Source organism: Pyrgilauda ruficollis, unplaced genomic scaffold, assembly GCF_017590135.1.
Source record: "Pyrgilauda ruficollis isolate IOZ18807 unplaced genomic scaffold, ASM1759013v1 scaffold34, whole genome shotgun sequence".
Classification (NCBI taxonomy): domain Eukaryota; kingdom Metazoa; phylum Chordata; class Aves; order Passeriformes; family Passeridae; genus Pyrgilauda; species Pyrgilauda ruficollis.
Genome location: NW_024524822.1, coordinates 694,406 through 717,383, shown reverse-complemented (window position 1 = coordinate 717,383; position 22,978 = coordinate 694,406). Strand labels below are relative to the sequence as shown.

Sequence of the window (22,978 nt, the reverse complement as noted above, 5' to 3'; positions counted from 1 at the left end):
GCAGTGCCACACGTCCCCAAGGGACCAGGGCTGGTTGGTGCCTCTCTGTCCTAGGTTGGGACGAGACCCCTGTGCTCAGAACAGCCCTGTGCAGTCAGCAGGGATTTCCAGAGCAGGGACACTCATCCACCCCTCCCACTGAATCCAGGTGAATCCAAAGGTTGTGTGTTGTGTGGAGGTGGGAATGCAGGAGTGGTGGCACCCTCTGGGCTTCAGGAGCCACTCCAAAGGACGCTGCCATGGGAATGTTGAAGTGCCATGAGCCCACAGACACTGTACTGACATGCCATCATATTACAAAATGAAAGAGTTTGTGTTTATTTTGTTATTTCAGGTAAGAGTCAACTATGTTTTTCCAAAAATAGGGTGAGACTTACGGTAAATGCACTATGGACATTTCCCTAAGTGTCAGAGAGGGGATTTATTGGAATGAAGTACCACGAGAAGGTTAAAAATTCACTGCAGTACAAGACAAACAAAAGAACTTATGAAAGACTTGAGAATAACCAATCCTGCAGTACGTGAGAGCCATGACCCGAGAAGTGAAGAGCAGGAGGACACTATAAATCAAATTACAAAGCCAAAGAACAACTTTGTGTGCTTCCAGTGCTCATTAGCATAGTAAAATCCCTGCCCACAGGCTGTGATCACCCTTTACTCACATAAGCCTCTTCCCCACAGAGCAGGAGCAGTAAATGAAGTGTGCAGGGTCTCTTTAAATGAGGCACAGGCTGCAAAGCCGATGGCTGCACCAGCTGTGGTTAGCTGTAAGGAAATGCTGATTTCTGTTGCTTCAAATGTGTAAAAATGGGACCTGGCATGCTGAGAGTGTGTCAGCTTTGATTCACTACCCAGCACCCATCTCTGCCTACATGTGAAATAAAATCATAACCTCGACTCAGAGGGTGAATCTGCTTCTTGCCCACGGGGTGGAAGATCCCAGATTAGGGATTGCAGGAAGAGGGAGCGGCCGGAGCTGTGAGGAGCCCCTGCTGTCCCGGCATGGTGACACGGTGGCACTGCCAGCTCACACAGCAGCACCTCTGCACCCCCTGGGCAGGGGCAGGGCAAGGAGAGCTCCCCAGCAGAGCATTTCCCTGCCGGCAGTGCCCCGTCGGGCTGAGCGGAGGCAGCCGGAGCCGGCTCCGGCCGTGCGGATCCCGCCTCGGCCCGGCGGGCTCTTATCAGGGAGCTGCAGCAGCAGGAAGCAGCTCGGCCGCAGGCCCAGCGAGAGCAGATCCTGCTCCCCAGCCCTTCCGCTCCCGGGGAAGTCCTGAGTCCTCCCCAGTCCCTCGCCTCTCCTCGGGGTCTGCAGGGACCCCAGGAGCAGCACAAAGCTGGGTCAAACCCAGGGAAGGGGTGACCACAGTCCCAAAGCCCAGCCAGCGCAGCTGAGACCCCTGGCAGGGCGATCCTCCCCTCTGATGTGAGCTTCCACCTCACTGCAGTAACATTTATTATCAGGTACCCAGCACTCTGTTAGATTGCAGGGCAGCGGATATTGCAAATATCACTCTCACCTCTTATAGACCTTGCAGAGAGCGTATAATGGGAATGTGAAGGCTGGGGAGAGCAATGAGAAAACAGATATTTCTGTGACAGCTCGGAGAAGCAGAGGGACAAGGGTTAAATCCAGTGATGTGCCCTTCATACGATTCCATTCAGACGAGGAGGAGGAGGAGGAGGAGGAGGAGGAGGAGGAGGAAGAACTAATTGGCTGAAGATAAGGGCAGTGCCAAACTGGGCCATGAATATACACCTGCAAGACAAACAGGAGAACAGATATTCAAGAGTTTCACCTAAGGCTGATGAGCCCTCAGGGAAGATAATGGGGAAAAATTTTCCAGCAGTATCCACTTCCAGAGGACATAAAAGGCAAGTCCAAGCTGGGTTTGCTGCACTGGAGGAACACAGAGGGACCCCGAGGGACCCCCCGGGGCACAGCCTGGTGAGCTGGGGCAGGGCTTCAGGAGTGCAGGCAGGTGAGCTGCCCTTCCCAGCCCGTGAAACACACCCTCCCTGCCCTGCTGCAGTGCCTCAGTGAGGGCTCTGCAGCTCCCTGTGCTTTCCTCTGCTCCGCACAGGGTTCCTCTCACCCCTCCCAGACTCAGGTGTGGGAGCTGGGAGATTGTTGTGATCCCATCATGGCTCTGCCAGGCTGCGGGACAACCAGCCCCTCTTTCCTCCTGCTCCATGTATTTTATCCTAATACTGCTTTTCCCAGGAAAAGATCTGGTTATTCACCAGGGTTTCTGAGTGGCATGGCCTGAGACAGGGTCAGCTTTTGGGGCAGGTCTCCTTGCAGCTCTCACTGACACCTTTGCTCCCAGGTGTCCAGCCACACTTCTCCTGTGTTTGGGCTTTCAGGAACCTTCCCCCCAATGCTGGCCAGGAAGAAATCCTTCACCAGTGCCATCATCGGGGCGCTGGTGGCACTCTCCATCATCGCCCTGGTTCTCAGCCTGGTCAGGGTTGAAGATGTGACGCTGCCACCCACGGTCAAGGTGAGCCCAGAGAAGGTCCCTGAGCACCTGTGGTGAGCCCAGTCACCTTGGGCAGGTGCTCCGAGCCAGCAGCTGGTCCGTGGGGCTGGGAGGGGCAGTGGGGTCAGGACCTGCCTGGCAGTAGCACGGTGGGTGTCATGTCCCCACTTTGAGGTGCAGGCAGAAGAAAGTCAGAGGGGAAGGCTCCTCTGGAACTTATCCCCATTGTGCTGTGCCAGGTTTGGAGATTACCTTGGGGCAGCTGCTCCCTGTGCTCTGCCAGGCACCTTGGTGTGCCCTTTGTTCCTGCCAGCTGCCCCCAGTCCATCCCTACCCTCACACCATGGCACAAATATCCTGCCCTGCCCCGTTGTGCCCTGGGCATGGCATCCCATCCTGTTGGGGAGGGCTGGCAGGGCTTTGGCTGGGGGGGAAGGCTTTATGGGGCAGAGGCAGGTGGCTGAGTGCTCCTGGACAGGCCCTGCCAACCCTGCCCAGGCTGGGTGCTGCCATGGGGTAGCAGGGACCACAAGAGATGGGAGAGTTGCTGGCCCCAAGGTGGGGCCAGTGTAGACACAAAAGGTATGTGACCATGAAAGAAAATAAAACAGCATGGGGAAACAACAGGAAATGTTTGTGTGAGTTGGCATTGCAGCACAGACCTCAGGAGAGGGAATGACAGTCCCTTAGTCACTGTGGGGGCTGAGCCCACAGCTCTGCTCTGCCATGGCACAGCTGATGGGTTTTGTGCCTCAGACATGGATTTGGGGGAGTCTTCTGGCCCCACTGCCCTGGCAGGGCCACAATGGGGCCAGGGCCAGGCTGCTGCTCCTCCACCTTGATTCTGTGTTGATTTTCCTTGCAGTATGGGATGGTGTTTGATGCGGGCTCATCCCACACCTCTCTGTTTGTCTACGAGTGGGATTCAGACAAGGAGAACGACACTGGAGTGGTCAGCCAGACCTTGTCCTGTGATGTCCAGGGTCAGTATCCCCCGCCATGAGCTCTGTCCTGCCCTGTTCCAGTGGTGGCTGGAGTGACCTGGCTGGACAGCCCCGTCCTCTGCGGGCACAGGGGAGCTGTGGCTGTGGCTGGGGGGTCCCTGAGCCCTCAGCACCGTGTGGTGCCCATGCACTGGGGGGGACTGGAGCAGGTAGATGGTGAATCAGTTTTTGTTCCTCCACCTTGGAGTGCTCTCAGCTGCTGTCCTGGCTGGAGAAGATGTCACCTGTAGTGACATTGCTGAAAGCAAGGGAGACACGGGAGAGGAACGGACGTGTGAGTCAGTCAGGTCTCAGGGGACAAGGGGACCCTGGAAAAGCACCTTTGTTGCTAAGAGGTGACAGCCCTCACTGCCCTGTGCCCTCTTGTTCCCACAATCTTGACCCAAGCCATTCCCATCAGTCTGTCCCATCCTGACTCTTTTCAGGGCAAGGCATATCAAGCTACGCCAGCAATCCCCCTGAAGCTGGCAATTCCCTAAGGGAGTGCTTGGATAAAGCCCTGCAGGTTATTCCTGCTGAGAAGCAGAGGGATGTCCCAGCTTATCTTGGAGCAACGGCTGGCATGAGGCTACTGAGGTACTGCTGGGGACAGGGGGTGGCAGCAGTGACAGAGCTGCACACAGCCACTGTCAGGACAGTTCCTGCACAGGGCCAGGACCCCAGCTCCCACACTGCCATGAGCAAACAACTGGGCAGGGAGGAGAGGGGGAAAAGGCAGCTTGGTGGGGACACAGGGAGGGCTGAACTGTCCTGAGCAATGTCTGTTGGGACATCCCAGGATGTCCCAGTTCTAAGCAAGATATGTTTTTCACAGTTTTGTTTGCTCTTCATTATTCATTAATAACAAGGGGGGGTTGGGGTGCCAGCAGATGTGCCACCTGCCCAGGGGGATGGGTGCTGGTGGGGCAGAGGTAGGAGGCAACAAAGTGCTGCAGGTTCTGTCCTCACCTTTCACCAGCCCATGTTAGCTCTCTTCAAATGGCAGCCTTCATTTCATGGCTCTTGGTTTGATGGCTGCAGATAGCTCACGTTATTTCTGTGCCCTGGCAATCAGACCTGGCAAGGAGCTGGGACATAGCCTGAAGGTTGCTCACTTCAGAGAGCAAGAACAGCCCTGAGACATCTTCCCCCCTGAGAGGGCTGAACCCAGCCTGGAACCTTCCTGAAAACCCTGGAGGTCAGCAACCAGCCCTGTCTTGGGCACAGCCAGGGCATGATGTTCAAACCCGGGTCTTGCAGCACAACCCACTCCAGCCTCCAGCACTCAGGCAGGGAAGGGTGGCCTGGGAAGGCTCTGGGTGACTGGAATCAAGCTGCACGGCAGGGGAGGGGTTGCTGTTTCTCCTAGTATGGCAATGCCAAGCTGAGGCAGCTGGGATTCACCTCGGATGAGCAGCTCAGACAAGCCATGTGGCAGGAAACCCTTTCAGACAGACTGCTTGTTGCAAAAACTGGGAGTATGCAGAACTGGGAGAGAACCAGTTTGTGTTTCCTCTGTTGTAGTTGGGTATGTGTCCTGTCCTTTGCATCCTTCCTAGAGAACAGAACAGCTCAGCAACAGAGCAAGTCCTGGCTGAGGTTGCTAAAACCCTGCAGGAGTACCCTGTGGCTTTCAAAGGAGCTCGCATCCTTACAGGAGAGGAAGAGGGGGCCTATGGCTGGATCACTATCAACTACCTGCTGGACTCCTTCACCAAGGTCGGAGAAGAGTGGAACACCCACTCCTTTGCTAATACAGCTTTTCTGATTTTCCTCAAGCTTTCTCAGCACAGGAGAGGTCAGGGTTAGTGGCTTTTGGGAATGATCCAAGGGAAGGAGACATCCTCTGGTTTTCCTCCCACAGAGAGTGAGGAGGGAGAGCTCAGGAATGAGAGTGTCTGCTGAGAGCTCAGGGCAATCTCCACGCCGAGTGGACACAGGGTCTCTCAGGGACTGGGAGGTCAGTGCAGCACAGCTGGGCTCTGTGTCCCTGCCTGGGAAGCTCCATCTCCCTGCAGTGCTGGGAGACTCCAGCTGAAGGCAGCTCAGACCAAAGTTCTGTCCCAGTCCTCCCACAGCTCAGTGTGGTGCTGGCAGTGTCAGGCTCCTGTGGGGGCTGTTGGAGGATTCTTGGATAGAAATCCATCCTCCTGCACCAGGACCCCTGCAGCCTCCTTGGCAAGGGCAAGTCCCCAAGCCCGTTGCCACCAGCACTTTAGCCTGGGGCTGGTGACTCAGAGCCAGGTGAGCCCGCAGCACCTGGGCTCCTACTGACCACCTGAAAGTGTCAGCACCTACTGACCACTGAGAGTTCCATCTCTGCCATGGCTCTGATCAATATCCCAGCTGCCTGGGCAGGGAGGGTGGGGGGTGGGGGGCTCACATGCAGAGGCCCATTGAATTTAATAACAAAATCTTGTTGTCTTCAATGGGATGAGAATTCTGCTCAGGGCATTCTGTGCTACTCCTCTTCCTCTCCTGGCTCTCATTGGCAGTACTCTCCCAAAGCGCACACGTGGCTTCATCCAGAGGCAGCCAGCATTTTTGGGGCACTGGATCTTGGAGGAGCATCCACTCAAATCACCTTTATGCCCGAAGGTTCGGTACTGAGCCAGAATGAAGCCTCTGAGTTCACCCTGTACGGGTACAGCTACAACATCTACACTCACAGCTACCTCTGCTACGGGCAGGACGAGATGCTGAAGCGACTGGCGAAGGAATTAATTGTGGTGAGAGGTTACTGGGACCTGTAGTGTCATGATGCCAACCACACACCTGTTAATGCATAAAGTAAGGACAGGCAGGGCTCTTCTGGAGAGGCATCAGCAAAGACCAAGAGCAAGGACAGACTCCTTGGAGCATGGCAGGGCAAATGTGGAGAGGAGCACGGGTATAGTGGAATCCCAAACTGGTTTGGGTTGGAAGGGACTTTAAAGATCATCTTGGTCTGCCCCCTGCCATGGGCAGGAACACCTTCCACAATCCCAGGTTGCTCCAAGCCCCATCCAGCTTGGCCTTAGACAATTCCAGGGATAGGGAAAATGTCAAAAGGGGCAGTTTGGGATCTTCTGGCTTCACCTGGGGTGTGCAGAAGTGCAGGACCAGGCTCTTCTCAGAGGTGCAAAGTGCCAGGGCAAGAGGCAAGGGGCGCAAGCTGGAACACCTGAGTTTCCAAACAGACAAAGGGGAAAAGTTTTCCTCAATAGGAATGATCAGATATTGGAATAAGACCCAGAAATGCTGTAAAGTTGTCGTCTCTGAAGATCCTCAGAACTTGATGGGTCGAGGCTCTGAGCAGCCTGCTCAAGTTGGTCATGCCTTAACAAGAGGGTTGTCACAGGGAACCTACAGCTCCCCTGAACCTCAGCTACTCTGTGACTTCACAACCTGAGAAACATGAGCTGAAGACCTTTCTCAGGCCATTTTTTGGAAGATCAGAGGTGAAGAGCATCTTCATGGAGCTGCACCTGGCCCGCAGAGCAGCCTTGGTGAGCCAGAAGGGTTTGCCCTTGCTCTATGGCCAGGAAAGTCCCATAGGGTGGCCCTGGATAGAGTTGGAGCTAGAACCAGAGCTAGAGCTGGTTTTAGAGGTTTTAGGTGGTTTTAGTTTTAGCCTCTCTAAAGCTAGAGAGGGCTTTATATATCCCCAAAAATGATCCTTCTGGGCAGGGCAATGACATACTGGGTCCTTGAAACTGGTCTGCCTCTGTGGGAGAGGGAATGAGATAAAGCAGAGTGAGAATTAGTGCTTGGCTCATGCTGGGACAGCCAGCAAGACCAGGACTGAAGGGCAGGAGGGTCTTTCCCTGCAGAGGAATTGGGAATGCCGGTGCCTGGACTTTGGGGAGATGCTGGGTGTGTCCACGAGGCTCCGGAGGAGCTGCAGCTGCATTTTGCTGTCCCCAGGAGTCGTCCCCCAGCACACGAGTCCACCACCCCTGCTACCCAAAGGGCTACAAGGAGACCGTGTCGCTGTCCTCCTTCCGCGCCAGCCCCTGCACGGACGGCAGCGACCCGCGCCTGCCCCTGGGCGACAGCACCGTCACCCTGGAGGGCAGGGGCAGCGCCAGCGCCTGCCTGGCAGCGCTCAGGAAGCTCTTCAACTTCTCGGCGTGTGGCCAGAGCCAGGAGTGCGCCTTTGACGGCGTCTCCCAGCCCCCGCTCCGGGGGCAGTTCATTGTAAGGCAAACCCGTCCTCCCACCTCCTCGGAAAGGCGTCCCCGGTGCTGGGCTGTCCCCGCTGCCCCATGGCACTGTCACCTCCCTGCAGGGAACAGGGGCAACAGGCTCCCCAAGCACCACTGCCTGAGGGCACATTGGGGATTGCTGCTGGATGGTTTTCCAGCCAAACCTCCACACGGGACCATGCTGACAATCACCGAATCCCAGAGTGGTTTGGGTTGGAAGGGACCTTCGAACTCATCTTGAGCCCCCCCCTGCCACAGGCAGGGACAGCTCCCACAATCCCAGGGTGCTCCAAGCCCTGTCCAACTTGGCCTTGGACACTGCTATGGATTTGTTAATAAAACAGGACTTGTCAATAGGAATTGAGACAGCAGCTTCAGGCAAAGCTCTGGCTGTGCTGGCTGTGCTGCTGTCACCAGCAGGCACCAGCCCCCAGCCCATCACCTGCTGGGACAGGGACAGGGACAGCAATGCCCCGGGAGTGCCTGGGCTGGGACAAACCCCGTGAAGAAAAACCCCACCTCCTGCTTCAGGCAGCTGCTAGGGGTGCCCCACTGCAGCTCACCAGGGTTTCTGTCTCTCACCTTGCAGGCTTTCTCTGCTTTCTACTATAACTTCAAGTTCCTGAACCTGACGGAGGGGCAGCCGCTGGCCGTGGTCAGAGAGGCCATCGAGGGGCTCTGCACAAGGAGCTGGGAGGATGTACGTTCCTCAGGATGGAGACAGAGTGGAACATGCAGAAGCAAAGGGGTCCTGGGGTAGGGGGAGGGAGTGGGGACCCCTCCAGGGCAAGGCTCTCTGGTTCTGAGCTGTGTCCTACACAGCAGAGCCACTCCTGAGTTCTGTGTGGAGCTGGGACTGTCCTGCATCCACTCCCTGCTCATTCATCTTTGGGAAAAGGGCAGCTAGGGCAGGCAAGGGCAGCAAGCAACTGGGGTTAGAGGTGGGGATGGAGGTGGGGATGGGGATGCCAGGGAGGATGGTGATAGCAGAGCCAGCTGCTGGCACCATGCTGGAAACAAGTACAATCTTGGAATCATAGAATTCCAGACTGGTTTGGTTGGGAAGGCCCATCTTGTTGCACATCCCTGACATGGGCATGGACACCTTCCACTAGACCAGGTTGCTCTAAGCCCATCCAGTCTGGCCTTGAGCACTTCCAGGGATGGAGCAGCCACAGTTCCTCTGGGCAATACATGGGGGTGGATAAGCCCAGAAACGTGCCAGCACTACCATGGGGCAGAGAGCAGGAGCCCATTGCATGAAGAGGCTGAGATGGAGAATCTGGGGCAGGAGGAGCTAAAATAAGCTACAATATGTGCTCTGTTTCCATGTGGAGTGTAAATCCTCCCCAAAGGATCTGCCCTGCACAGACAGGTCCAAAATCACTGCTCGGCCCAGGAGTCTCTTCCTGGGTGCTAGTGACTGTGGAGCCACTGCCGCTCATGCAGCACATTTCAGGGCATTGTCTCTGCCCAGAAAGTGCCTGTCAATAACTCCCCTTCATCCCCAAACATTCCCCACCCCAGCTGTCTTCCAGCTACCCCAAAGAGAATCCCAAGCGACTGCCAAAATACTGTGCCAACGCCAACTACATCCTCACACTCCTCCTCGATGCCTACAAGTTCAACGAGACCAGCTGGAACAACATCTTCTTCCAGATGAAGGTGGGCAGTGCTCCCAACCTGTGGGGGGGAGCAGAGGCAGTCCTGGGGGAGAACCAGCCCCACGCTGGGGTGCTGGGGGAGAACAAGCCAAATGTTGGGGTGCAGGGGAGAGCCAGACCCTGTGTGGGGGTGCTGGGGAGAGCCAGCTCCCACATTGGGGTGCTGAGGGGGAGCCACCCCTGTGCTGGGGTCCTGGGAGGGAGCCAACCCCTGTGCTGGGGTCCTGGGAGGGAGCCAGCCCCTGTTTTGGGGTGCTGGGGGGGAGCCAGACCCTGTGTGGGAGTGCTGGAGAGAACCAGCCCCATGCTGGGGAGCAATGGTGCAGAGAGCCCCACCTGCCCCCCGTGCTGGGGGCACTGCTGTGGGCTGAGCAGGAGTGGGTGGGTGGCCCTGTGCCAGCAGTGGCTCTCCGGCAGGGCTAACCCTGTCCCCTCTCTCTGGGGCAGGCGGGGGGTGCCGATGTGGGCTGGACGCTGGGGTACATGCTGAACCTCACCAACATGGTCCCGGCCGAGGCTCCAGCCATGCTGAAGGGCCACAGGTTTTCCCTGTGGGCTGCAGCCATCACCTTCATCATCCTCACCCTTGTCTTGGGGCTCACTGCCCTGCTCCTGCAACTGTGGGTGTAGGAGCCTGGCCGTGTTTGGGAGCCCAGCAGGGACAGACTGGGGCTGCAGGGCGGTGCTGGAGTCCCCATGCTCCTGCCTGTGGAACTGAGCCCAGGGCTGGCTCTGTGCTGCTGAGCATAGTGACCTCTCCAGCTCCAGAGAACTGGGGTCTGCTTTTCCATGGGCCTGGCCCCCAACATGCAGACAGGCACTCTCTGAGGTTTCCAGAGGAGCTTCACTCGCATGGAGACACAATGGGATCAGCCTGCAGAAGCCTCAGCTAAGCCTGTGTGCCTCCTGTCAGTGCTCTGCGTGTTACAGACGTGGCTCCATCCCACCAGCTGGCCCTGGGGCTCTGGAGGGCCAGCCTGGCCATGGGACAGTGCCCCAGTGCCGGCCTGGTGGGGCATGGTGCAGGCACCTGGGGACAGGGTGCTCCATGGAATGCCAGCTCTGAGCATGGTCACCAAGAGCCAGGCGGGTCCCTGCCAGGTCTGCCAGCCTGAGGGATGCTCTGTGGGACCCCAGCTGGCCCTGTGGAGGGTCTGTGGCTGGGGCTTACGTGGAGATGGTCTTGGAGAAAGAACACTGAGCACCCACAGTCAGAAGTGTGGTCCATGCCCCTCCAGAGAGTCCATCTCATCATCTCATCACTGTTATGGCATGCCCTGTCATCTCGTCATCACATCTCACCACCCATCTCATCCTCTTCCTTTTCACCCGGAATAAAGGGATTGATGTTCCTCAGTGCTTTCCTGGAGACAGCACTGTCCCACCAGCAGAAGGCCTGGACCCCATGGGTGTCAGGATGAGGCTCCAGCAGGCTGTGAGTCCTGCCCTGCACGTGGCTGAGCTGGGTCCTGCCCATGGCCTTTGCCTTTGGTTCTGCTCATTTTAGCTGCTCTGTGGATGATTCATGCTGCTGTTGCATTCCCACAGTGAGGAGCACACCTTTGGTGTCACTGTGGAATGCTGGGCACCTCACCGCTCTCATCACCAAAATAAACATTGTAAAAGGAAGCACGTGGGGAAATGTCTGCTACTCTGCTCCCAAATCGTTGTGACTTTATTACTTCTGTCTCCCAAGTAAGGGCTGGTGATGACAGAGACTCAGGGGTGAGGCAATGAATCTATGGGAGGTGTCCCTGCAGACACTGAGGTGTCTGCTGGACCTCAGAGTGGAGCCAACAGGGCACAAGGACAGGCCTTTCCCTTCTCTGAGGAGGTGTCTCAACTCACCCATCACTTGGCTGCCAGTAGGACTCAAAAAATGTACGGGGGGCCCTGGGAGTTGCCTCTGCCATGACCCAGCAGTGTTGCCAAGTCACCCTGTGTTGGAAAGGGAGGATGAGCTGTCTGCCAGGCATGGGGCATGGGGTGCAGCTGGACTGGAGAGGAACCTCATGCAGGACAGGAGGGAGCTGTGCCATCCCCCCCTCACAGGGCTTCCCAGTCCCAGGCAGAGCCCTGTCTACCAGGCCAGCGCCCCGAACATCCCCAAAGCCACGGCCCCTGGGACTGGCACTGGCCATGGGACGGGGCAGGACGTGTGTGTCCCACCCAGGGTTTCTGCTGTGGGCTGTAACCAGCTCTGTGACAGTCCCACTGCTGCCAGACCCCCTCAGTCAGTGGTCCCCAGGCCCCAGTGCTGAGCCCCTGCCCCACATGGCCAAGCCCTCCCTCCTGGACTGCAGGGAAAGGAGAGCCAGAGAGCACACAGCTATGGGGAGGGTGTTTTACAGCCGTGCCAGTTCCAGCTCACCAGGCCAGGACTCAGGGCCCCCCAGGACAAGTCCGTGGCCCCTGGGCACACAGGGGTGATGCAGCTCCTTGCAGAGGTGTGGCAGCAGGACTTGTGGCCTGGCAGCCTCTGGAGGCAACGCTGTTACAGCTGCTCATAGCCCGAGGAGTTTCTGTGGCAGCAAGTGGCTGTGAGCAGGCAGAAGGTGAGGATGAGCATGATGGCCAGCAGAACTGTGGCGGCTATCCAGATGCTTCTTGGGAGCTCTGTGACTGCTGTGGGAGGCTCCGAGGGGATCATGTTGGTGAGATTGAGCATGTAGCCCAGAGTCCAGCCCACCTCTACGTTAGCAACCTGTGCAGACAGACAGGGAAGAGGCATGGGAAAGGCTGTAAAGTACCAGGCAAACTAGAGAAGAGCCTGCACCCCCAGGTCCTGCTCCACAACCACCATTTCTGTGCCCACCTTGGGCTGCAGAGGATCCAGCAGTGACATGAACAGGGGGAGAGCACAAAGGGCCAGGGCAGATGTGAGCGTAGCTCAAGAGCTGCCCTGGGTATGGGCAGTGGGGTTGTGCTGCCCTGGTATCCCCCGTCCCCAGCAGCAGCAGGGTGGGCACAAGGCACTTCATGGCACAAAGTGTGGAAGCTGGGGGCTGCTGGACACTCTCCTACCTGCCGGATGAAGTGGATGCTAGGCCATGTTGTGACGTTGAATTTGTAGCCTTGCAGAAGGAGGGTGAGGGTGTAGGAGCTGGCTGCGCAGGCATCACGGAGCTGGGTCCTGCTTGCCCTGGGGAACAACTCCTGCACCTGCAGAGGTGGGAGAACACGGGGAGGCTGGACACAGAGCAGTGCTGGATGTGCCCACACTGGGAAACAGCCCCTCAGTACAGCTGGGAGCAAAGACTGGAAGAGCAAAGAGACCCCCGGGGGCTGCAGGCTGCTCGGCCATCTCTCTCCAGGTGCAGAGACCTTTGTGCTCCTCCTGGCTCTCTGCAGCTGAGCACAGCAGAGGATGGGCTGTGGATGAGCCTTCAGGCTGCCCAGTGCAGGTGAAATGCTCTCCTGGACAGAATCTCACCTGTCTCCAGCTGCTGCTGCATATCTGCCTGATGGTGGCATTGACCAAGCTCAGGGACTGCCCTCCTGTCAGGTTCAGAAAGTGAAGGCTGTGATAAAACCCCGAGAAGGCCTGTGGGTGTCGAGACCAAAGATGACAGGTTAGTGAAGCACTCAGGCACTGATGCCCCCCACCCCTATGCAGAGGTCCCTGTAAGGGGGACCATCACTGCAGGTGCTGGCAGTGACCCTGGGGGAGGGAGCTTGGGAATGCTGTCCACATGGACAGGGAAGGGAATGATGCTGGGAGAGCAGAGCCCTGGGGCTGCCTGGCACACAGGTCAGCACCCTCAGTGTCTCCATCTGTCAGGCACAACCCAGCTCCCAGGGCTGGCACTACTCAGACATACCCCTGGAGCAGAGTTCCAGGGGTTCTGCCCCCAACTCCCATAGTCCCTGCCAGGCAAGGGGACGGAGGCTGCTTACGAAGAACTGTCCCCGCACGGGGGGCTGATAGACCCCATTGAACCCGCACGGCCCCCGCGCCCCGCAGCTGAAGTTGAAGAGTCTCCGGACAGCCGTGCCACACGCAGCTGGGTCCCCTGTCCCCGTCACCGAGAGGACAAGGCCAGGGCTGGCTGAGCTTGGCGCACGCACACAGGGGCTGTCGTAGAGCTCTGCCACGGTGATGTTCTCCTGGTACCCCTGCGGGTAGCAGGGGTGAAGGATCTGGGCACTCGAGCTGGCCTGGAGAGAGATGGAGCCATTAATGGGGCTGCAATGCCACTGAGACCCTTCCCACAGCCCATCCCAAAAAGCAGGACTACACCCCAGGAGGACTGGATGTACCCCACCTGTGAGCTCCCCGAGCAGCCCTGGCTCCCACAGCACTGGGCTCTGCCTCTGTCCCTGGGCAGTTGTGCAGGGACTGTGCTGGGAAACCTCTCTCTGGGCAGAAATGGAGCAAGGTCAAGAGAATGGTGACAGCAGAAATACCACACATACACACACTGGACTCGGGAAATTACAAAAAATGCCACTGCACGTCAAGATGTGGGGAGAAGGCAGCCCTGGCTGGCAACCACCACCACCACCTTCCACCCAAATGAGGCAATTTTTTGCTTCCCTAGATAAAACCCAAGCCTCTGCCAATTCCCAATTCTTTGCCCACAGGCACACCCAACATTGCAGGGGGAGATGTGCCACGGCACTGGGAGGTGGCTGAGCAGCCCCCGTGCCCCGTGGCACCTGGTGCAGAGCTGCCAGCAGCATCTTCAGGGCCTGGCTCTGCCCGTAGCACAGGTAGCTGTGGCTGTACAGGGAGTAGTTGGTGCCGTAGAGCCGGAAGAACACGGACGTGTTCCTGTCCTCTATGGGGACCCCGGGCTGGAAGGTGATCTGCGTCGAGGCACCGCCAAGGTCCAGAGCTCCCAGAACCTCGGTGTCCTGGGGATGTTCCCACTTCTCTGCAAACGAGAACTGGCCCAACACGCAGCAAGGGTTAGGCTGAACTGCAGGCACTCCCACTCCCTTCCCGCAAGGAGTTTGGGGCCCCAGGGGCACCTTCCACATGCTCCTGGCTCCCTGTTTTACCCCTGCCTGCCCACATCCTCCTCAACCCACAGACACTTCCAGGGAGCACTGAGGTGCCACCTCTTGGCCGCTGCACATCTGCTGGGACCCAGACACTTGGAGCAGGGAAAAAGGAACTCCGTCTCCCGGAGGCTGATCCCGCTGCCATATCCCTGGGAGCCCAAAATCCACCCATGTGTCAGCAGACGAGAGCCCAGGGCCAGGCTGAGCTGGACACAAAGATCCTGTTAATCACATTAATGGGGAGGAATCTGCAGCCCACGACCACAGGGGACCTTTGGCCGGGCGACCAGTGCCCCAAAGCTCCATGCCTCCCCCCTCTGCAAATAAGGAAAGCTGGCTGTAGCTCAGACAGGGGCGTTCTCCCCTCTGCCCCTCCCCTGCCCTCTCCCCAGCTGCACCTTGACCAGTGTCTCCAGCAGGTAGTTGACAGTGATCCAGCCAAAGGAGCCCTCCTCGCTCCCCGTCAGGATCCGAGCTCCGCGGAAATCCACGGGGTACTCCCCAATGGCCTCGGACACCTCGGCCAAGACCTGCTCGGCCTTGCTGCTGTTCTCCTCCCTGCCAGCAAAGGCACAAACACCTCAGGTGCTGCAGGCCCTGGCTGGCAGCTCTGGCAGCCGGGCTGCCACTGAGAGGCTGCCGTGCCCTGCCAAGGAGCTGCTCCGAGACATCTCTCCAGCACTTCCCTGCCTGCAGGTGGCTCCTGCAACCCCCAAAGCCCTCGCCCGGCGCCTTGGGAATCTCCCTAAAAACGCTGCCCGCAGGCTCTGCTGGAGCCCTGGGAAAGTTCACGCCGCTCTGGCAAAGGGGGCTCGGCCTCTCTGCGGCTGCTGCCAGGCTGGCGCTGCCGAGGGCCGGGCGCGTCCCCCGGGCACGGCCAGCGGCTCTCCCGGACGCCCCGTGGCACCGCGGGCACGGCCGCTCTGCCCATCCCCACGGCCTGGCCGGGCAGCAGCCCTGTGGCCCGGCCCGTGTGCCCCGGTGCCAGCCCCGGCTCCGGCGCAGCGCAGGAGCGCCGGGAAGGGCGGCAGGCGCCGGCCTGGCCGTGCCGGTACCTCAGCAGCCGCATGCCGGCCGTGGCCCCCAGGTACGTGGGGGTCTCCCGCTGCTGCTCGGCCGGGACGATCTTCATGGCCCTGTCCAGGCAAGGCTTCAGGCTGGCGCCAGCCCCCGCGGGGTCGTCTGCGTAGCTGGAGATGCCGGGTCCTGCCACAGGGAACCGGTGATGGAGAGAGCCCAGCGCCACCCCGGAGGGACGGCACAGCAGGGGATGCGTCCCCCCATTCCCCAGGGAGCTCTGCTGGCCTGCTCAGACACACCCAGGTGTCCCAGCCATAGCCCCAGCCTTGCTCGCTCTGGAGCTGCACAGATACTGAAATGCAAACTGCTGCCCCAGGAGCTGTCAGGCCCCACCTGAGTGGAGACAGGAGATTGCTCAGGGACTTGTGCAGAGCTTTGCGGAGGCCCTGGAGCTGCACATAAGGTGCAAAGAAAGAAGGTGTGAACAGATGTGGTAAGAAGAGCCAAGGAAGCTGTAACAGGGGAGACGGAGCAAAGTGCACAACCAGCATCCCAAGCTGTGAGGTGATGCACATCTGGGCAGGACTGGCTGCAAGATCTGAGCTAAGTGGGGGCCCAATTCCTCCCCCACCTCTGCACCTCCTAATGACTGTAGGGCTGCCTCAGGTGCAGACAATCCCAACCCTTTCCTGTGATTCCTCACAGGACAATCTCCCTTCAGCCCAGAGCAGGCTGAAGACTTGGATCAGTGACGGTGCTGTGGGACAGTGACCCAGGAGGCTGGGAGAGAGGGAGGGCAGATCCTGGCACTCACCAGACACAGAGCAGGCCTCCACCTGGGACACAATGCCGGTGTCGTTCTCCTTGTCCGCGGGCCACCGGTAGATGTAGAGGGACGTGTGCGTGGAGCCAGCATCAAACACCAGACCGTACTGGGGGGAGAGGGGACACGGGGTCACAGCTGGCTCGAGGCTGCATCAAGTGCCACGGGGGTTTCTGAGAGCTTCTCTCCTGCTTCCCCTGTACAACCGTGAGCAGCAGAGGTCTGCACATCACCCTCCCTTCAGCAGCCCTGCTCCACCTCTAACAGCCCCGGGTTCACCACTCCAGCGAGTCACAGCTCAGGAAGGACGCGGAGGTCAGCGGGGTGAGTCACAGAGCAGGGAGGCATCGGGCTGCTCCCAGGCCTTTAGCAAATCTCACAAAACCTGACAATTTTTAGCAGAACAGCAGCAGAAAGTAGTAGGGAAGATAGGTGTGAACCCAACAGGTGACCTGGATGTCTGAAAACAGGGAAGAGAGTGACTGTGGTGGCAGATGGAGCAGCTGTGGAGAGGAGGCTGCACTTCTCTCTCCCCTCCTCTACCAAGCAGCCAGGACCGTGGTTTGGGGGAGGCTGATCTGCCCAGTGCCACCTTGATGAGGTTAAGTCCTGAAAAGCTGGGCTGGTTATGGGGAAACTCGCAAGCTCAGAGGAAGGCAGGTCTGATGGAAGAATTCCAGGCTGAAAGGGGCTGGTGGCATTCCCAGGCTCCCCCAGGTCTCACTGGACACCTACTTTGATTCTGGTAGGAAGGACAGCATCCTTTGCCGGGATCAGGACTAGGACGAAGACGACCACCGTCAGCAGTCCCAGCACGGCCGCCGAGCACCAGCCCACCGCCCGGAGCAGGCGCGGAGACATCGATGGGCTCTGGGGAGGTCTGTAGGAAGGGATGGATTGGGGAGGGGTCACTGGGGAGGGATGGTCTTTGGGAGGTTTGTATGGAGGCGTGGTCTCTAGGAGGAGGGTCTGCAGAGAGGGACTGTGGGCAGGGGCGGCTTTTGGGCGGAGGGTGTGTGAGGAGGGAGGGTCTTTAGGAGGAGGGTTTGGGGGAAGGGATGGTCTTTGGGAGGCGGGTCTGTGAGGCGGGATGGTGTTTGGGAGGAGGATGTGCAAGAGGGATAGTCTTTGGGAGGATCTACGGGACGGGGATCTTTGGGAATGTCTGCGAAGAGGAAGGGACTTTGCCAGAGGAGCCCCAAGCCACCTGCCTCTGCCCAGAGCCTCCAGCGCCTCCGGGGGTCCCCTTCTCCCTGTAGCTCGTGGTCCTCCCCACCCCCAAGTGACCCCTGGGACACGAGCTGGGCGACTGGGGAGACCATGAACTTGTCGGGCCCCGAGCGCCGGGAAGGGGCAGGGGCGAAGCTCCCGCCTGCCGCGGTCCGACCGTCCCGTACCTGTGCCCGGAGCCCTCTCCGTCCCTCCGTGGGGCGGCGATCGGGGCACAGCCCGTTCGTTCCCCGCCGGCCCCGGGCCCACGCCGCCCCGGCGGAGCAGAGCGAAGCGAAAGCGAAGCTGAGCCGCTCTCGGACGTCCGGGTCCGGCCCCGGCCGGGGCGGGCTCTGGGCGCTGCCGCGGGCGGAAAGAGCGGGGAGCTCGGGGCTGCCGCTGCCCGCGCCGGACACCCGGCCCCGGCCTGCCTGCTCCCTGCCTGCTCCCTGCCTGATCCCTGCCTGATCCCTCCCTGGCTGTACCCTGCCTGCTCCCTGCCTGATCCCACCCTGTCTGTCCCCCTGCCTGTCCCTTCCTTGTACCCAGCCTGCTCCCTCCCTGTACTCTGCCTCCCTCCTGCCTGCACCACGTTCCCGCACTCTGCCTGCTCCCTGCCTGCGCCTCTGCCCTATCTGCCGGTACGTCTGCCTGCATCTCTGCCCGCTCCCTGCCCGCACTGTCCCAAAGCGACGGGACTCTGGCCATGGACAGGTGCTGGCCACGGGGACAGACAGGACCCTGGCAATGGGGGTGGCTCCCTAACCGTGGGGACAGTTCGGTGCCTGCCTGTGCGGATGGATCCCACGTGGATGGCTGTGGGGACAGCTCTTCACCTGCCAGGTCCTTCCTGTTTCTGTCCCGAGCCCCGCTGCCAGCCTGGCTCGGCCTGCAGCAGGACAGTGGGGGTCCCGCAGAGCCGGGTGACAGCAGGGTGACAGGGCAGGCTCGGCCCCTCACGGCGTTTGTGCCACAGGTCTGGCAGGGGTATCTGAGGCTCCCGGAGCTCAGCTGCTGCCTCCGGCGCCAGGCGCTCGCAGGCTCCGGGGGCAGGGGCTGCCTGAGATCTATCCGTGCCCTCGCTGATCTTCGCGGGCAGCGCAGCACCCCCGCTCCCGGGCTGAGCGCGCCAGGCTGTGCCGCTCCTTCAGCAGCGAAGTGGTTAATTCCGGATGCTCTTTCCACCCCGGCTCTCCAGCCCCAGCCCCGCTGCCTCCCGGACAAGCGCTCTCCTGGGCAGGTTGCTGGTCCGGGGCCAAGGGGAGGGCCACGGCGGCGAGGCAGCCTTTGTCCCAGGAGCGGGCTCCCAGCTCCAGGTACGCGCTGAGTCCGGGGCGAGCGCGGCGCTGCCGGAGCGGCGGCCGGAGCCAACGGGTGAGCTGCGGCAGGCGCGGGGGGAGCGGGCCCGGGGCTGCTGCCCCTCCATGGAGCTGGGCTGGGAGCGGGCCCTGGGCAGCAGCGAGGGCGGTGCTGGGGGAAACACGCTCCGTGAGCCGGTGGGGGAGGACGAGAGGGCCGGGGCGGCCACTCGCCGCACGAGGTTCCCAGGTGCGGGGGGCAGAGGGGCACGGAGGGCACAGGGACCAGGCATGGAGGGCACTGCCAAGCCCCAGCGCTGGTGGGAGGTGGGATGCAGGGAACTGCTCTGCCTGGCAAGGATGCTCCTGGCATCCACAGTCACCCTCTCAGAACCTTCAGAGCCCTTTTGGCTTTCAAATCGCAGATATGCCTGGTGGGAATTCAGCCCCCCATTGTCCTGAGCAACAGGCAATTTAGATCCAGCAGTGGCTCTGAGCCTTTGCCCCACTTTTTGAGGCTCTGCTCCCTTTGCACAAGGGATGCTGCAAGTGAGGGATGTCCCACAGGTGTTTGTCAAGCCCTTTGTCATGGCCAGCCCTACACAAACAACTGCAGCCCTGCTCCAGCTGCTGGGCACAGCTGGAAAATTTCCACACCTGGAAATGGGCAGGCACCGTGCAGCGTTGTGCCTCCTCTGCAGCTCTGGAGGCATCAGCACCACTCCTGTCCTGATGCTCCTGATCCTACATGGATGGTAGCAGGTACTGGAGCTAGCCAGCCCCAGGATGCCACAGAAAGCCTGGTCAGATAGACCAGCTTCTCACCTTGTTTCCCACCCTCTGGACTCCCTTTCTGTGCCCTGTTCTCCTGCCTGGGAGAGCTGGCTCTGTGCTGCCTTTGGGTGTTGCCCCCTGTCCAGTCAAAACAGGAATTAGTCCCTAGCAGAGCAGGAGGAGCCCATTTCCCACCCTCTCCTGCATGCAGCACAGTGCAATTTGTCACCAATTCGTGTCCTTCCATTTCACAGTGCCTGGGACAGAATTTTCCAGGATGTAGGCTGGGCTGCAAACTTTTCCCATTGCTTTGTTTGTTACCTGGAGCAGATGAATCACATCCCAACGGCACAGTTATAACTGGGCAAACCCCAGCAGGGCTGGTAGGACTGCAGATATGACAACTGGGGACATAATTAAGTGGTTATCTTGGTGGTACTGGGTTAATGATTTGAGTCTGAGATCACTTTGAATCGATAACCACTTTAATATCTCAAAGAGGTCCTTAATGATTCCCTGTTTCTATGACAGGGATTTGTCAGTTGATTCTATACAATTTCTTCATAGCCATTGAAGAGGGAAGGCTACTGGCTATAGGAAAAGGTCTGATAAGGGATTTTGATGGCCCCATGTCCCATGACATGGACCCAAAGAACAGCTGCTGTTCATTGTTGTGCATCTCATGCTATGCAGGAGATTGGTCACCCTTGTTCATTGCCAGAGATGCTGACTCCAAAACAGGAATCAGCATCTCCTTTGACCTTGCCAAAGGTCTTTCCACTGACATGGGAAAAGGGCAGGGGAATTTCTCAGGGATTTTATGCACTCACAGGAGAATTGTGTAGCCAAGTGACAGCTCCAAGTTCCATCCAAAGCACTGGTGGGGTTAAACCACACCTCTGGTGCCCAGGGCTCTCAGGCCATCCACAGTTTTTAGCTGGAGTGTGAAGCGAGGTCAGCCTCAGCAGGATGCAGCAGGCATCCTGCCTGTGTGGCTCAAGGCACCAGGCAGGGCAGTGCAGGAGGAGGAGGGAGAGCTGTGCATTTCAAAAAGCACATCTGGACCAGCTGTGAGGTGTGAGCACATGGATATCTCAGCTGCCCTGTGCAGAGGCTGTCACAGAGAACCAGACTCTTTGCTTTGCTGCAATTTCTTAGGAGTGTCTGGGGGCTGTTTCTGCTGGGAGCTGAGCTCTGGATGGACAAGTGGGAAGTGCTCCAGTCCCCAAGGGCAATCGCTGTGGGCATTCCAGCCTGGCTGTGTGCCCAGATAAGCAGGAGCTTCCTGCCTCTGCCTTTCTGTCTGCCCTTGGGGCTGCAGGAGAGGTGTGGGGATCACAGCAGGCATGGACACTGTCCCTCTGCATCTCTTACATGCTGTGGCATCAGCAACAGCTGGGTCAGGCAGGAGACACAGCTGGAGATGCTGTTTCCCTGCCTGGGGCAGAGAGGACCCTCTCAGGGACAATCTGGGCCTGCTGGGCAACAGATGTGACCTGGTCCCAAGTGCTGTGGGATGGGTTTTGAGGTGGCAGCATGTGGGTACTGGAGGGATGTGGCTCTGTGCCCTGCAGGGGATGGTCACACTGATACTCTGCCAGGCCACGATCCTGCTTCCAGCTTGGAACTCCATCTAGCCGTGTCTGGGCTTCCCCCAGTGATGCTGCTGTGAAGGAAGATGCTGACTTGCCAGCCAGGGAACAGCTTGAGCAGGGCTGGGGTCCAGGCACAGAGGGACCTGAGGGGCTGTAGGTGAGAAGGCAGGGCTGAAAAAGCTGTACTGAAAATCCTCCAAGGAAGGAGTGCTCAGAATGGCAGAGTGTCCCAGCCCTGAGGCTGCCAACAACTCTACTGGGATGGGTCCAGAGGAGCTCGTGGATATTATCCTCTTCCATGCTAACAGCAGCTATGCACCAGAGGATGGCTTCATTGTCAGGAAGGGGAAAGTCCCGTACCCATCCTTGAGGTGTGAGCTGGGGGCTGGGGCTGTCCTTGCAGGTTGGAGGAGGAATGGGCTCCAAAGCCAAGGCCATTGCTGGTCTCCTGGCAGCCACCTGTGTCTGCAGCGTCATCGCCCTCATTCTGAGTGTCGTGAATGTGAAGGATGTGTTTCTGCCCCCCAGCACCAAGGTAGGGTCCTCGGGAGGAGCACAGCTCTCACTTGGCTGCTGGCTACCATTGGGTGTTGGGTTTTGCCTGGGTTTCAGGCAGGCTGTGCTGTTTGTCACCAACATGGGGACAACACCCTGCACAGACAGGAGCGGGTCTGGCTGAATTTGGTCACTGTGCCTGGCCCCACAGCACATGCAACTTTTTCATCCCAAAGCACTGCCAGCTCCAGGGGCTTGGGATGGATCCTTGTCCCCAACACAGCTGGTAACTGCAATGCCACCAGACTTTTTCTGTCCTGGTGACCACCAGTCTTGTTTGGCCACTCGAGGCTCCCCTGCCCACCGGGAGCTGCGATGGCTCTCCTGGAGCTTCTCTCACTCACTCTGCAGCAGGTGACACTGGTCTGTTCCCCTGACACCCCGTGTCCCCTCTCCCCCCAGTACGGTCTGGTGTTTGATGCTGGCTCCACGCACACGTCCCTCTACATCTACCGGTGGCCCGCGGACAAGGAGAACGACACCGGCATTGTGTCCCAGGTGGAAGCCTGCTCTGTGTCTGGTGAGTGCCAGGATCTGCGCTCCCTGTCCGTGCCCAGCTCACCCGGGGCTGGCCAGCCAGGGTGCTGCCCTGTGTGGCTGTTCCCCACACCAAAGCTGATTCATGCCAGGTGTGATAAATGCTAATTTATTTATCGGGCATTTCTAAATACCCACAGTGGTGTGTATTCCTATTGCAAAAGTGCTGTCAGGCTTTGGCACAAGGACAAGTCTCTCTGGAGGAAATGCCCCCTCTAGAGCGCAGATCTAGGAGCAGATAAATGGTACATGAAGCCAGGCTGGGGCTAGCAAAGGCCACCAAGCCAGGGCAGAGGTGCCTGGGCAAGGGAAGGAGGGCTCAGAGCTCACCTTGCCCTCATGTCCCGCTCGGCAGCGGCAGCGTGGCGGTTACTGGTTAACTGCAAAGGTCTGGCGAGGACAAAGTGTAACGCAAGGGCTGCTTGGGCTAATGGCACTCATCAGTCAAAGCTCGCGGGAAGATAAAGAGTGAGATTTCCACCCCAGAGCCTGTCCCTACCGACTGCAGGACCATGCCGGGTTCTCAGATCCAGTGCCAGCCTCCGAAAATAGAGAGGCTGTGCAAGGTCACCTCTGTGTGCCTATCAGCTACACGTGCCCTTGCAGCAGGGTGCAGAGCACCCTACCCCTTCCTCAGGGAAATGGGGAACAGTTGTGTTTGTCCCCAGATCCTGCAGGACTGACTGGCCGTGCCCAGCACTTCGACATCCCGATCAGACGCGTGCTCAGCATCCCCAGCCCGCAGCCCTCCCGCTCTGCCCGCAGCAGGAGCTCCTGGGGCGTGTGGCCATGCCACAACCGCAGCCTCCTGGCGGGACAGCTCCCAGTACGCGTCAGGGCTGG

The 22,978-nt window shown here is 59.1% G+C and overlaps 3 protein-coding genes across 4 annotated transcripts; 2 read left to right on the top strand and 1 right to left on the bottom strand.

Annotated features, from left to right (window-relative positions):
* Positions 1-2,381: 2,381 nt before the first annotated feature.
* Positions 2,382-10,874, top strand: LOC121357545 (ectonucleoside triphosphate diphosphohydrolase 8-like). The gene is made up of 9 exons (XM_041474932.1): positions 2,382-2,504; positions 3,349-3,466; positions 3,913-4,063; positions 5,026-5,185; positions 5,962-6,195; positions 7,373-7,645; positions 8,243-8,353; positions 9,181-9,318; positions 9,765-10,874. Exons 1-9 carry the CDS (start codon positions 2,382-2,384, stop codon positions 9,945-9,947), a joined length of 1,491 nt encoding a protein of 496 aa, XP_041330866.1. The 3' UTR covers positions 9,948-10,874.
* A 95-nt stretch (positions 10,875-10,969) lies between these two features.
* On the bottom strand, positions 10,970-17,722 carry ENTPD8 (ectonucleoside triphosphate diphosphohydrolase 8). Of its 2 annotated transcripts, XR_005955747.1 has the most exons (11): positions 17,565-17,722; positions 16,903-17,047; positions 16,159-16,276; positions 15,380-15,530; positions 14,723-14,882; positions 13,977-14,207; positions 13,215-13,475; positions 12,751-12,861; positions 12,342-12,479; positions 11,689-12,021; positions 10,970-11,255 (listed from the first exon to the last, which is right to left on the bottom strand). XR_005955747.1 is itself a non-coding variant. In XM_041474931.1 (10 exons), exons 2-10 carry the CDS (start codon positions 17,026-17,028, stop codon positions 11,812-11,814), a joined length of 1,506 nt encoding a protein of 501 aa, XP_041330865.1. In that variant the 5' UTR covers positions 17,029-17,047; positions 17,565-17,722; the 3' UTR covers positions 10,970-11,811. The 2 variants fall into 2 exon arrangements, 1 of the variants encoding a protein (XP_041330865.1); XM_041474931.1 differs by having other exon boundaries at positions 10,970-12,021.
* Positions 17,723-18,464: 742 nt separating this feature from the next.
* Positions 18,465-22,548, top strand: LOC121357546 (ectonucleoside triphosphate diphosphohydrolase 8-like). Its single transcript, XM_041474933.1, has 3 exons — positions 18,465-18,750; positions 21,447-21,578; positions 22,001-22,548. The coding sequence occupies exons 2-3, from the start codon at positions 21,459-21,461 to the stop codon at positions 22,241-22,243; spliced, it is 363 nt and encodes a 120-aa protein (XP_041330867.1). The 5' UTR covers positions 18,465-18,750; positions 21,447-21,458; the 3' UTR covers positions 22,244-22,548.
* Positions 22,549-22,978: the final 430 nt, after the last annotated feature.